A 14339-nucleotide genomic window follows, 5' to 3' on the forward strand; every position below is an offset into this window, starting at 1 on the left:
CCTCCTCCTCCTTATCCATTCATCCATCCATCCATCTATCCATCCATCCATCCATCCATCCATCCATCCATCCATCCATCCATCCATCATTCCTTCCATTTATCCAGGCCTTATTACCCGACTGCCACTGTGGACCCTGCATGTGTTAAGTATTCTTTTCCCCTACTAGGAATTCAAGAAAAGAAAGGCAGTACTCAGGACACAGATCATTTTGGTGCTCTATAGATAAAAAAGTTTCATTTTTTCCCCTTCCTGATTCTTTATCTAGCCCTGCTTCTTCTGGCAGGTCACACTAAGCCAGGGCATTTTGGTGGATGAGGAGGAGGAGGAGGAGGAGGAGGAGGAGGAGGAGGAAATGGAGGAAGAGGAAATGGAGGAAGAAGAAGAAAAGGAGGAGGAGGAGGAGAATAGGGGGAGGAGAGGGGGAGGAGGAAGAGGGGAAGGAGAAAGCAGCACTGTGTTTGTGCTGTGACCTTCGGAAATTCTAATGATGAAAGACAGAGTGCAGGCGCTCACTTCCCCTTCCTGGACAGTGCAGACGTGGGTGGCACAGAGCAGTCCTCGCTGGTGAGCCTGAAGCAAACATGGATCAAGAAACCCTGGGCAATATTGTCCTGCTGGTCATCGTCACCCTCATTAGCGTGGTCCAGAACGGTAAGAGAAGCCTCTCACTTGGGCGGGAAAACAAGGGGAAATTGTATTTGTTAGTTGTATGAAAGTCAGGCTTACACAATACTCTTAAGTTCTCTCTGTACTTTTGTTTTATCTATATTTTTTTCTTTTTTATTTGAATGTATAGAGGTGTGTGTGTTTCCATATAGATTGGGCGTTTTGCTTGTCTTGTTCTTTTTTTCACTTTAGTAGTGATGACTAACCAGGCTTGCAGTGCCAGGGCAGCCACCTGGAGGCTTTTCAAAGACCCTCACCGCAGGGCCTGCAATCAGCATTTTAACTATTATTAGTTAGTGGGGCCAGAGAGGAGGGCAAGAAGCCTAGAAAGGGAAGATGAGACATATATTCACTCAGACACTGGGCTTTATTCTGTGCAGCTGGGCTGACTTCAGTGCATCTGAGGTTACTGTCAAGTGTAGGCTAAAAAAAAAAAAGTGAATTTTGGGGTTTGTGAAAGGGAAATAACCTTATCATTATTTTTTCTTTTGAAGAAACATATCTTTTGTAATACTCCCCCCCCCCCTCTAGCAACATATATTTTTTGAAGCATTTCCCATATGCATTATATACTTACATAAAAAGAGAGAGGGGAGAACATTCTTTTTTGTTTGGAGCTGCACATCCATTAACCTTGATAACAGTTTTAAAAAGCCAAACAGGATACCCAGACCCGACAAAGGTAGGACTATGTAGGACTCTCTCCGTAAGGTTCTGAGTTAGGACTGCATCACTCTTTTTATAAGTATCTCCAGTGGCTTTGTATTTTGCAATTTAGTAAGATAGAGAAAAAGGAGAGTACTATAAGGACAGCTCTATAACTTAATGGTAATGAATGTTCACACACCACCACACTTTGGAAATTTGAGTATTCCGTCAATTTTGGATATTCTGATTTTTTTCTCAATTTGAATGTGGACAGAGACTGGTGATTAAACCTTCTGAGCACAGAGCAAGGCTCAGAGGCACACTCTGAGGAGGTTTCCTGTATGGGGCAGCACGTTGCAGCTTTCTGGCCCAAATGTTTTCCTACAAAAGCACACACAGTAGAGTTGCAACTCGAGGGGGAACAACCGGACTGTTTTGGCTGCCATTTCCTCAAGTCACCGCTGTTTCATGGGGGCACCATTTTGTCAATGAGCTCCCTCAGTTTGTCAATGGGCAAAGGGTTCATTCATCCCTGTGCACCCCACCAGGGACCCTGCCCTATGCCAGACAGTGCTCTGGTTCCCTGAGCGGACAGCTCTAGTTCCTGCCCCCAGGGACGGAAAGAGCAGCGGGAGCAGAGGAGGTCAGCAGGAAGCTCTCCGGGAGGCAGCAGGGCGGGTGGTAGGCAGACAGTGCTGGGTCAGCTCTGTGCAGGCTCTTCCTCCAGCCCTTCCCCATGGAACCATCAGCACAGCTGAGGAGTGTCCTGGCCAGGGAGCCAGAGCCTTCTCACTGCCTGCAAAGAGGACTGAGCTTAGCCCGGAGGTGGGTCTTCACTCTGAGCTGCTCCCTCTCAGTTCAGACCTGGTGAGGCAGGGAGCTGAGGGAGTTGTTGCAGTGTCTCCTGTTGTAAGAACAGTCTTTTCATCTCTCCTAAGGGAGATGCACCAGGCCCTGGCCCTGGGCTGTCGAGTGGGTGCTGAGCTTCTCTGTAATGGCACAGTGCACCCTGAGCAGAGATGGTGAGATTTTAATTATTTTTGGTAGATGAGATTAAGAAGTTCTTTGGTACAAAGTGGGAGGAGGGACTATAGATGGCCCAATATCTAAATCTTAACCACAATCTACAGGCCATTTAAGCTAGATAAAGATAGAACACTGGGTGTCACAGAGTTCCACCTACTGATGAGTGGGATGGAGGCTTCCTGGTGGGGGAGATACAAATATGGGCAAGTACGGAGCTATTTTGGGCTGGAGAATTTTTTTATGCTGGGCAGACCCCACGTGGCCCCCCACTTCAGTCTCTGTCCCTCCCCTGTTCCCCTGTGATCTTCAGCAACTTGGGAGCAGAGTGACCTTGTACAGCGCTGCCCCACCTCGTGTTTGGGGAAAGGACAAACTAAAGCCACAGAAAGAGCCCTTGTCACCACCTGGGTGTCTCAGGACAAGCTTGCACCTTTGTGAGGCACAGGCATGAGGCCTTTTTGTTTGTAACTGTTAAACATGCCATGTAGGAGAGCAAGAAAAATTCCAATGACTTAGAAGACAGCATCTCTGCTTGTTTTCTCTGTGAGTTTCTAGGCAAACACAAAAGTCCAAATGTATGTCACAGAGCCTCTCTTTGCAATTCTAATCAACCTCCACGTAGCAGCCATAGATCTACCTTACAGGATTTGGAAAATATGCAAAAACTGTGCTCCCCCCTCGCCCACAAAACATTATTCCAAACCCTTCCTGTTTGTTTTAAGAAATATTTACATGCTGTGGCGAGGCACTGCACACTTTGTCTTTGTCCCAAGACAAGTCCCTGTTTGTCCATGCTGGTGTGTGGGGCTCTGTGCCTTGCTACACAGTGTGAGCTCATATTCTGGAGAGACCAGGGTGCGGCCACCTGGAGGAACTTCCTCCTCTGCCTCTCAAACGTCCTTTAGTCATCAAGATCTTTGAACATGTGGCCCTCTTCCAGCTTGATCCAGCAGAACACAGATAGGGACATGCAGAACAAGTCTGAAATATATCATTCTAAGAGAGCGAGGCAAGAATTACCAGCGCCTACTTTCCTAGGGAGGATAGAGAGAGGCATTTTCTATGAAAAGCATCCAGTGAACCTTCAATTTCTCCTGCCCAAGTGCCAGCAGCTTTGACATGGAGCAAAGGTGGGTCACAGATTTGGAGGAGAGGGTGAGCCTAACTGGTGACAGCAGGGAAAAGATTTTCTCCAGCAGGAGAGCTGTTCCCTTAGTCCTGCTGGCGGCAGGGAGGTGGTAGGAGTTGACATCATCCTCTCTCCTCTAAGAGTGACAACCTCCTCAATCAAGTCTCTTCTTACTTTGAAGCCAAGAAAGGTCATAAGGGTTTGTGAGAATTGTGATTGGAGGGAAATAGAGCTGGTAGGAACTACCTATCTTTCAATGCCTCCCCTGCTACTCCCACCCAAATGCACACACTCACATAGTGAGTCTCATGAGCCTCCATATCAGAAGGCCTCACAACTCAACCTGGGCTCTAGCAAGAGGATTAGGGACTCTGGAAGTTCCCCAGCACAGAAATCTTCACACATCCTCAACAGCTCCTCCTGGAATACTGCTATAGTGGAGAGCTTCCATCCACGGAGCGTGCCCTGCCCATTATCAGGTGTAGTGAGACTTTGCTCTGTGTCAAGCACAGTCCTTTGTGCTGATTATTATATTATCTCATTTAATCCTTGCATCCTATGAAATATATACTATTAGTATTCCTATTTTACAAATAAGCAAAGAGGGGCTTAGAGAGGGTAGACCATTGGTTGGAGGTACTAGAGTCAGTAGTGGTGAAGTTAGGATTCAAACTTCCTCCAGAGTGTAGACAATTACACCATGTATATTGCCTCAAATTCATTTACTCAAGAAATCACTACCCAGGAAATGCTTTCTAATTTTTTATTTATTGATTGATTTGAGAGAGAGAGGAAGGAAAAGAGAAAGAGAGAGAGAGAGAGAGAGAGAGAGAGAGAGAGAGAGAGAGAGAGATTTGTTGTTCCACTTATTTATGCATTCATTGGTTGATTCTTGTATCTGCCTTGACTGGGGATTGAACCTGCAGCCTTGGCATACTGGGACCAATTGAGCTACCCAGCCAGGGCAGGAAGTTCTTTCTAATATTGAGGTGAAATCTGCCCTACAACTTCTATCCATCAGCCCTGTTTCTGTCCTCTGGAAAAACTTAGACTATGCCTTCTGCTTCTGTGTTTACAAAACCAGCTGTAACATTTCTTCTTCAACAAATCATTTCTCATAGGTCTTTGTTTCCACAGTCCCTTGTCATTGCCCACTCTTTCTACCTTGCCATGTTCTTTCTAAAATGCAGATAGTTGTTTCCTGTGCAGGCAAACTGTTCCTGAGATCCAGATATCAATTCTATTAAAATAATCAACATATGGAATATTCTTTCAAAGACTTGTATGGCATTGCTGGCTCATAACTTGGCAGTTAACTAAAATCTCACGATTTTTCTTTGCGATCTGAGAAAAGTTATTTAACTTTTCTGACACTCAGTTTCCTTATTCATAATTCCCATGTGTGGTGATTGCAGGTATTGCATGAAATAAAATAGGTAAGGCAGCTAGCAGTGCCCAGTGTGTGGTTGATTCTCAGGAATGGTTTGCAGCCTTCTCTCTCTGAGTCTATCTCTGTTTCTCTCTGGTTTGGCCTGATGTTAGTAGCTGGCCAAGATAAGTGTGTTAATGGTCTTTGCGTGCACAGTTTCTGCAACATAGTTGAGGATAACAAGGGGCTGGGGTTAGAATGAGCAAAGGTAGTCCAACTCTTTCAAGTCTAGCTTGGAAAGAAGGAGAGGTAGATCTACTGGAAAACTGGGTTGAGACAGGCTTGCTTTTCTTTTGTTTTAAGAGTAGGAAGGATCTGAGTATGTTTCCAGAGTAAAGAGAAGGAGGGGTAAAAAAAGCTTGAAGGTTCAGAAAATAAGCAAAACACCAATAAAACAAAGACCTGGAGAGGTGGCAGGAACAGGGTCAAGGTCACAGGTAGAGGCTTGTTTTCTGAGCAAGGAAAGGAAGAAGGGCAGAGGGCAGAGTCAGGGAAGTAGAATCAAGTTGTGACGCTGGTTGCAGAAATAACCTCTGACTTTCTTAATACTGTCCCAGTTTACATGTTCAGAGGCCAGGATGTCACCTTAAGTTCTGGAAAGATAATGATTAGAATTTTCTACTGATTTTGTACTAAGAAGAGACATTCAGAATGGACAGAGACATGTGCTTAAACCCTGTGTAGCTGAGGGATCCATGCAGTGAGCATCTGTGTGACAGTGAGAGGAAAACACATCCTCATAGGCCCAGCTGGATCTGATCTTCAGCTTTACTGAGTCCTAGTGTAGTGACTCTGACATCGTTATTTAGCCTCCCTGAGACACAGTGTCCTTATCTACAAAGTGGGAACAGTCCTGGCCCAATAAAGGAACCTATATCCCATGCCTACCAGAGTGCCTGCAATATGGTAGATTCCCCTTCATACAAGTCAGCCCTGGAGATGGGCTCAAAATGAGCCCATTCTTGGGGAAGAAATGCACTTTTGCCAAGCAGAAAACCATAAAGGCTTTTATTCAAATATAAGGCATATTTTCCATACTTTTCTGAGATTAATAAGAAGTTGATGAAAGGGAGCCTTGTGGATGGATTTATGACAATCTCACTTTCCATCCCCCCTTTTCACTCTTGAAATAGGAGTAAAGGAATAAAATAGGGGGAAAGGAGAAAAAGAGAGACCTTCACTCCCTGCCCCCAACACCCAACGTATAGACAAACCCTCTGGATGCTGTCTCCTCCACAGCATCTCTTACATCCCACAGCCATCACCCTAATCAGCTCCCTCCCATTTTCTCCTCACTCCTCTCCCTGGTCTCCACACTAAAAACAGGGTGGCTTTCTGATTACACCATGGCTCAGCTTACACTCGTCAATAACGCCTCTTTGTTCTCGAGGTGGAAATAAATTCCAAATTTATTAACTTGGCTCTCATCAAGGTCTCAGTGACACTGTCAAATCCAGTGGGTACTTGTCAATCATCATCTTCTTCAAGCCTTGGCTTACTGTTTCTTCACTGAGGTTCACTCTGTCCAAGCTGTAGGGCTCTTCCAATGGCCCTGTACCATGCTCTGCTTTCTCTTTGCCCATAGCTCCGCACACTGTGTAATTGTAATTGCTGTATTTTGTTTGCTTGTATGGTCTGTCTCCTCCTCTTCTATCCTTGCCAGAACATAAGCTCCCTAGGCCAGGACTCTTTGTGTCTTTTGTTCTAGGATGCAAGCTAAGTGTCTGGATCGTGGCAAGTGATAATAGATACATGTCATTGAAAGAACAATTTACCACCTATCTCTCTGGCCTCATTTGTAATTCAACCAGGTTCTACTCCCCACTTCCCACTCCTCATCATAAGCTAGACATACTGAACCAAGGATAGTTCTTGCCTCCAGACCTTTGCATATTCCATTCCACTTGAGTAGAATGATTTCCCCTGTTGTCTCCTGCCCATCCTTCTCCTTAGCTAATTCATACTTGTTCTTTAGACTTTATTCTAGATGTCACTTCCTCTAGGAATCCTTCTGTGACCCAAACACTGAATTAGGTTGCCTCCTTTGTCGCACTATAGCACTATGTTCTCACTCAATCTCATCTTAGTATGAATCACTGTATGCTAATTTCTGCTCTACTTCTTTGTCTATTTCAGCGGTTCTCAAGCTGTGGGTCGCGACCCCTTTGGGGGTCAAACAACCCTTTCACAGGGGTTGCCTAAGACCATCGGAAAACACATATATAATTACATATTGTTTTTGTGATTAATCACTATGCTTTAATTATGTTCAATTTGTAACAATGAAAATACATCCTGCATATCTCACTTACATTACGATTTGGGTTACATTACGATTCATAACAGTAGCAAAATTACAGTTATGAAGTAGCAATGAAAATAATTTTATGGTTGGGGTCACCACAACATGAGGAACTGTATTAAAGGGTCGCGGCATTAGGAAGGTTGAGAACCACTGGTCTATTTCTTTCAGCTGTAAGGTCCTTGAAAGGGGGCTATGCCTTGCTCATGATCGCATCACCAAAACCAAGGGGAGAGTAGTTGCTGAATAAATTTTGCTAAATTACATTAGATGGAGGACATTTTGGGCTGTTTGGAAGTCAAGCCAAAATTTTTTTTGACATTTAATATGAGATGGCAGGCTCATGACTATGTTGATTATAACCCAAATACAAATCTTTTCCTTGGCAGGATTCTTCGCCCACAAGGTGGAGCACGAAAGCAAGACCAACACTGGACGGAGCTTCCAAAGGACAGGGACACTTGCCTTTGAGCGAGTCTATACTGCCAAGTGAGTTTAAACCCTGACACTGCTGACTAACAGAGTCGGGGCATGGGCACCGGGGTCTCTCTACTGGAGTGACAACCAGCCTCAAGGCCACATGTCTGTGTGGCCCAACCTTCCCAATGCCAGGGAGGTAGGGTTCCCAGGGGAAGTAAAACTCCCCCTGGGAGGCTTTGTGGAAACCCCTCACCATCTCAGTAAGTGTATTAAAAAAAAGGAAGTGGGGACCCTGGGAGTGAGGAGGTGAGATCTCCTTGTTCCAGAGCTTGGGACAGTCATTTTGTCACATAGTTGACCAATTTCCTGTGTGGTTAGTGCAGAGATAATACAATGAAAATCAGCCACACCTCACCTTCTGCCTGCAGAAGCAACAGACAGGACCTGCTGGCAGCAGCCTGCCAGTCATCGACCCTGCAGTCCCTTGGTGGAAATCTGGAGGTGACACAGTACCTTTCATAATGCTGCTCTTCTTGAGCAAGCAGAACAAGAACAGAAAGAATGGGGGGATTATGCAATGGCTTTTCCACTTTTAATTCTTTGCTTTTGAATATAAAGACTATTTGAAAACACTGGAACAGTCCAGTGAAGGAGCTGGTGCTATTTGGGATGCAATGGATTTTATTCAAACCCTCATTTCCCTCTGTGCAAAATGCATTTAAACAGAGGGCTCAGCCCAGCATGTCTGCTGCTCCTCTGTGCCTGTGACTGAGGCCTGTAAAAAAGGAAGGCTTTGGCTGTGAGCTGGTGAATGGCCTCCAGGCTCAGCTTGGAGGCAACTCTGATGTCTCTAGAGATCCTTCCAAGGGAAGAGTCATGGCCACCCAAGGAAAGGACTTTCAGATTGGCAAGAACAGCACAAGCAAACACAAGGATGGAGTCATCCTAGAGTCGGAGGCTCATGGGAGCAACTTGGGGGAAGGCTCCACACGCAGGGCTACTGATGGCTTCTGAGAAGTAAAGTGACTTCAAAGGCTCTCAACTGGGTAGGCCTTCAGCATACTCCCTGACACACTTTTGCTTCTGTCCTTTGCCTCTCCAAGCTATTTTTACTTTTTAAAAAATTTGACGTAGGAATGGGAACGACGGAGGGGGAGTCCTCTCCATTGCCACTTTTCATCATCAGTCCCCATTTCCCCCCAAGCTTCTAAATTTTTGCATATATGGTCTGAGCCACTCCTGGGCACAGTTGTAGGGTCCCAAGCTGATTTTCTGGCCCCCATTTTGCCCCCTGTTATTCCAGCAGCCTGATCTCAAGGAAATCCTTTGCTGAATTATTTACAGGGAGATTTCTATTTTAACATGTGGGCCTTCACTGTATTAATTCTCAGAATCAATTGAAGAAATGTAAAGATGTGGCGGCTGTAGGCATTTTGGATCCATTTAAAGGAGAGCAGGGAACGCACACAAGGTGCCATCAACCACTTGCAAGGGGAGAGGTGAGAGCTCCCTTCAGGCACAGTCTGTGTGAAACAGCTGTAACAGACGTGTCTGTGACCTGGGGTGACATAAAAACCTCTTTGAAAAAGGAGTCCAAAGTAAACACTAATACTCCTCTACAAGTTTGGAAAGAGAAACTTTTCCCCTCCCATATCACTACTTTCTAACCAGTGATGTTGTGTTCTTAGGTACTCCTCAGCTTGTCTAGTTGGAAGAGGTTAGGCATTTTGGCCATGCAACAGAATTCCACTGTCCCTTGGGAGAAATTAGGTTGCCTTTTGCTGGCAATGAAGAAACAACAGAGCAGTTTGGGCTGTCTGTCTCTGCCATTCCCCCCAGGAGTGAACTAGCTCTGCTTCTAAGAAGTCGCTGTGTTCACACCTTGCCTGTTGCCAGCCTTTGAATTGCGGAAGTGCCATTTGGTAGTGGTTGGAGGGTAGTTGGAGGTTCTGCAATTTTGTGGAGTTCCTGACATAGAAGGAACTAGAAGAGCATGGTGGGCCTTATGTGCTGCTGGGGCCCTCCACTCCCAAAACCAGCATCGTTAAGTGTCTTTCCCACTTAACCTTTATGGGACTGGGGGTAAGGAGGAGAAGAATGAGAGGAGGAAAGAGAGAGCTGTGGGGAAGGGGGGACAGGAAAGAAGAATTTCTGCAAGATAAAGGTTGCCCAGACACTGCTGTGGTTCTGTTACAAAGACACTTCCTCCCTGACCAGCTTGATAGAAGGTGCTGGGGATCAATGCAACAAGGCATGGCATGTTGGTGAAAGCCACAGCCCACAAGTCTGCTTGCCTTTGAAAGCTACAGAACGGGGTGATGTGTTAGTCCAGTAGAAAGCAAACACTAGCCACATCTTTTCCAGGGGCCTCCAAAAGCACCAAAGAAGGGTGCAAAATGAGTCCCGAGGGTGCAAGAAAAAAAACAAGAAAATGTCATTAACCTTGCTGTCTAAAAAAATAAAAACTTAAGATTTACTCATTTTTATTTTTTTAAATTTATTTATTTATCACTATTATTTTAATTGATTTTTAAAGAGAGTGGAAGAGAGAGGGAAAGACAGAGAGAAATATTGATGTGTTGCCTCCAGCACGTGCCCTGGGCCTAGGAGGAGCCTGCAACCAAGGTATGTGCCCTTAACTGGAATCGAACCCGGGACCCTTCTGTTTGCAGGCAAATGCTCTACCCACTGAGAAAAGCAGGCTAGGGCAAGATTTTCTCATCCTATCTAATAAAAGAATAATATGCAAATTGACCATCACTCCAACACACAAGATGGCCGCCCCCATGTGGTCAAAGATGGCCACCACAAGATGGCCTTCAGGGGAGGGCAGTTGGGGGTACCAGCCCTGCAGGGGAGGGCAGTTGGGGGGAACCAGGCCTTCAGGGGAGGGCAGTTAGGGGCAATCGGGCCTGCAGAGGAGGGAAGTTAGGGATGACCAGGCTGGCAGGGGAGTGGTTAGGGGGTGATCAGGCTGGCAGGCAGAAGCAGTTAGGGGCAATCAGGCAGGCAGGCAGGCGAGGAGTTGGGAGCCAGCAGTCTTGGATGGTGAGAGGGATGTCCGACTGCCCAGTGGGATCGGGCCTAAACGGGCAGTCAGACATCCCTTGAGGGGTCCCAGATTGGAGAGGGTGCAGGCTGGGCTGAGGGACACACACCCCCATGCATGAATTTTGTGCACCGGGCCTCTAGTTTTTAATATACAGATGGAGAGTAGTATGTATATATAATTATATAAAATACACTTATCAGAGGATTGCATGATAAACACTTTTGGTTGATGGGGTGTATGATCCTAAATATTTAAAGACTGGTTATGAAGGCAAAAGTAGCAGGAAGGATTAATGGTGCTGGTGATTGAAAAGCCCAATGCATATTTTTCAGTATAAGATATGGCTGTGGACTGATACAGACAGTTCAAGATTGTGGGGCAGTTGGTAAACAGACATCACAGCCAAGTGTGGCCCATCAGCTCAGACTTGACCTCCGTTAATGGTCTCCTCAACCCCATCCCCATGAGGGCAGACCTGAGCCAGCATTTGAGAGGAAAGGAATCTTGACCTTGAATCTCTGTTCATGGTTATAAGTCATAGTTCAAAGTTCTATTCATAGTTGATGAGCACAGGAAGAGCAGTCAAAGTTTGTTTTTTGGAGAAAAATACCAGTTAGTGGACCTCAGACTCTTCCCCATTAGTACAGGTAAATACAGGTTGCAGAGAGGAGATGTCTAATTTCCTAATTTCATAGTTGACTAGTTCGTGTGCTGTTGACAAGTGTTACAAGAAGAACAAGTTCTGTACAGCAAGACTTTTTGAGAGCCTTCACTGTGCTAAGGGACACTGTGATTTTTGGTTCTCCAAGAAGGGGAGGGGTTTTACAAAATGCATTTTGGGAAATGCCACCCTCACGTTCCTTCTTCCCTGCACCTCTCAGAATCCACTCTAGACGCCCTTACAATTGTTTGAAGGTGACAGATGTACATTGAGTCTATTAATTAGCACTGATACAACTACTCTTACGTACTTATTTTAGGTTAACCGATACTAACTAATGAAACACTGAGTGCTTCTATATCTCATTCTGAAAGGTGGAGGAAAGTGAAAGAGAAAGTAACAACGAGTTCTTTTCTCCATCAAAACGTTGGCACAACAAACTGTGTGGCACAGCAAACTGGATGTAGCCCAGAGAGCTGCTGCCAGAGCTGCCGAGTAGCTCATAGTTAGACCTCAGGCAATGAGAGCAAAATGGGTTGTTGGTTTTGTCTTGCAGGGAAAAATGGCACAAAAGTCTCCACAAAACATATTTTGGAATGATAAATATTTGTCAGTAGGAAAGACAAATTTAATAGGGGATTCTAAGAAGAAAAACACTGGAGCAAGAATAGCCACTGTTTCTTGAATGCTACTGATGAGCAAGGCACTGTGTTATCTCATGCTATTCCCACAACAACCCAGAAAGGGAATTACTGGTGTCTCCATTCACTGTCAATAGATGAGAAAATTGAGGTTCTGGGAGGCTAGGAGATGCACGTACTTTCACACAGTTGCTAAGTGGCATTCCCACATTGGACCCAGGCTTTGGGACTTTGAAAACCGCAAGAATGCCCACGAGGCACTCCATCACTGACCAAAGCTACTTGAATTCATCCCACCAGCAGCCCTCTGTCAAGAAGAGGCATGTGTGCATGGAGCTTAGTTCTGGTGGAGATACGTCAGAGATCCTGGATGGGGAGAAGGTACTGGCTTGGATAGAGCGAGAGACAGGATGGGGGCATATTCTGAAAATCCATAGGAGGAATCCATTCTCTTACAGCTGAGAGAGTTTCATTTTACTCTGCAGACATTTTATTAGGGACCATGGTGACTCAAGACAATAGGCAAGAATGACTGAATGGCTGATCCAATGTCAAATCATTCTGTCTAATGAGCAAATTCTTTGATCAATGCAGAATTTTTAGGAATGTTGCATCACCCAGACAAAATCAGTTCTTTAAAATCAATCAACCAACCAACTAACCAATCAAAGCAGAAGCATGAGACTGAGGAGGAAGCAAGGACGATCTTTGGTATTAATAAACTTTCAAACTGTAGGAGCATCAGATATTAGATCCCATCAGATATAAGACGTTATTTAAATAAAAAGAGATGTTCACGCTTATTTCCTTGTACTGGGAAGTGGGTTACATTCTCAGTCCTCAGGCTGCAGTTTTGTTCTCTCATAACATATAAGAATAGAGGTCATGTTCATGCATAATAGCTGCTGCAGCTACCATTCTGGGACCTGTTTATTAACCACATACATTATCCCAGGTGGTATTTGTAAGGGGCTCCTGCCCTGCCCACTAGGTAAGTGACAATGAGGCTCTGCTCTCTCCTGTGTCTATATTCCAGCATAGGACACACTGGTTTCTTAGCTTTTACATTCATTGACTCCTTCAGTAAAGGCTGTTTAATCATCAGAGGGATGGCAAGGCCCCTATGGCCAGGAACACTGCCAGCCTCTCTGGGTTCTCTGAAGGGAGCAGCCCCAGGGCTGGTAATTCCAAAGTTCCCTGTGGTCCCCTTGAGGCCCAAGGCCCTATTAGTTTGAACAGGTGTTCATAGCCAATTGAGGTGGAAAATCATGAGAACAGGATCAAGAGGGATCCAGATGAAGGAATCCAAGGAAGGAATTTGGATCAAAGGCCAAATATATTTTGAAAATTGCCTCTTGGCTTTTACCTGCACAGTTTGAATTACATGAGAACAATGGAACTCAAACTTGAACATGCATCAGGATCACTCGGAGGTCTTGTTAAAATAAAGACTCCTGGACCAGCCCCAGAGTTTTTGATTCTAGAGGTCTGAAGTGGGCATTAACACCTGCATATCTAATGAGTTCCTCAGGGGATTCTGCTGGTCTAGGACCACACTCTGAGAACCACCCATTAGACCACTAACTCTTTGAGCTTAAATGGATCTTAGAGTTACTCATTATCAGTCTCTTAGTTTTACAGTCAAGGAGACTAAGTTTAAAGAGATTGCTGTGCCAATGACCAACAGCTGGTCAATATCAGGTCAGGGACTCAATCCTACTTCCATGCCCCTCTATCGTGTTGCCCCTCCCTTTCTGTGCTTCCTTGTACTGTTGGGTTATTTTTCTGTGGACATAGGTATCGTCTTTCCTGATGGAGACTGTAAACGCCTCAAGAGGACATTGGTAATTTAATGTCTTATAGTCAAAGAGGTAACAGACCTGGTTTAGAGTCAGACTGGCCAGTGTGAGAATCCTGGCTTTGCCACTCCATAACCGGGTGACCCTGGGCAACTTGTTCAATTTCTCCCAGCCTCTGTTTCTCACCTGAAATGTGAAAGTAGTTGTAGGCAGAATCATGGCCCCTCAAGGATCACCCCAGGCACCTATGAATATGTTATATTACACAGCAAGGGGAAGCCAAGGTGAATAACCAGTTGACTTTAAGATAAAGAGATTGTACTGGATTATCTGGGTAGGAAGGAGGCAAAAGAGTTGGTGTCAGAGAAACTCAGTGTAAAAAAGACTTGATGGGCCATTGCCGGCTTTGATGTTGGAAGGGGCCACCAACAAGGAATACAAGTGATATCTAGAAGCTGAAAAAGGCAAGGAAATGGATCTACCTTAGATCCTCTGGAAGGAATGCAGACACCTGGATTTTAGCCCAATGAGACCCATTTTGGACTTGTGATTTCCAGATAATA

At 45.2% G+C, this 14339-nt stretch overlaps 1 protein-coding gene across 1 annotated transcript in view; it reads left to right on the forward strand.

The window, feature by feature from the left end:
- Positions 1-436: 436 nt before the first annotated feature.
- Positions 437-14339, forward strand: part of ALOX5AP (arachidonate 5-lipoxygenase activating protein) — a 30793-nt gene continuing 16890 nt past the window's right edge. Inside the window, exons 1-2 of the mRNA XM_006085463.3 lie at positions 437-654; positions 7593-7692. Coding sequence (XP_006085525.1) covers positions 585-654; positions 7593-7692 — 170 coding nt within the window. The 5' untranslated portion in view covers positions 437-584. The remainder of the gene's footprint in view (positions 655-7592; positions 7693-14339) is intronic.

The sequence above is a fragment of the Myotis lucifugus genome, unplaced genomic scaffold (genome assembly GCF_000147115.1).
Source record: "Myotis lucifugus unplaced genomic scaffold, Myoluc2.0 scaffold_19, whole genome shotgun sequence".
In the NCBI taxonomy this organism is placed as follows: Eukaryota; Metazoa; Chordata; class Mammalia; order Chiroptera; family Vespertilionidae; genus Myotis; species Myotis lucifugus.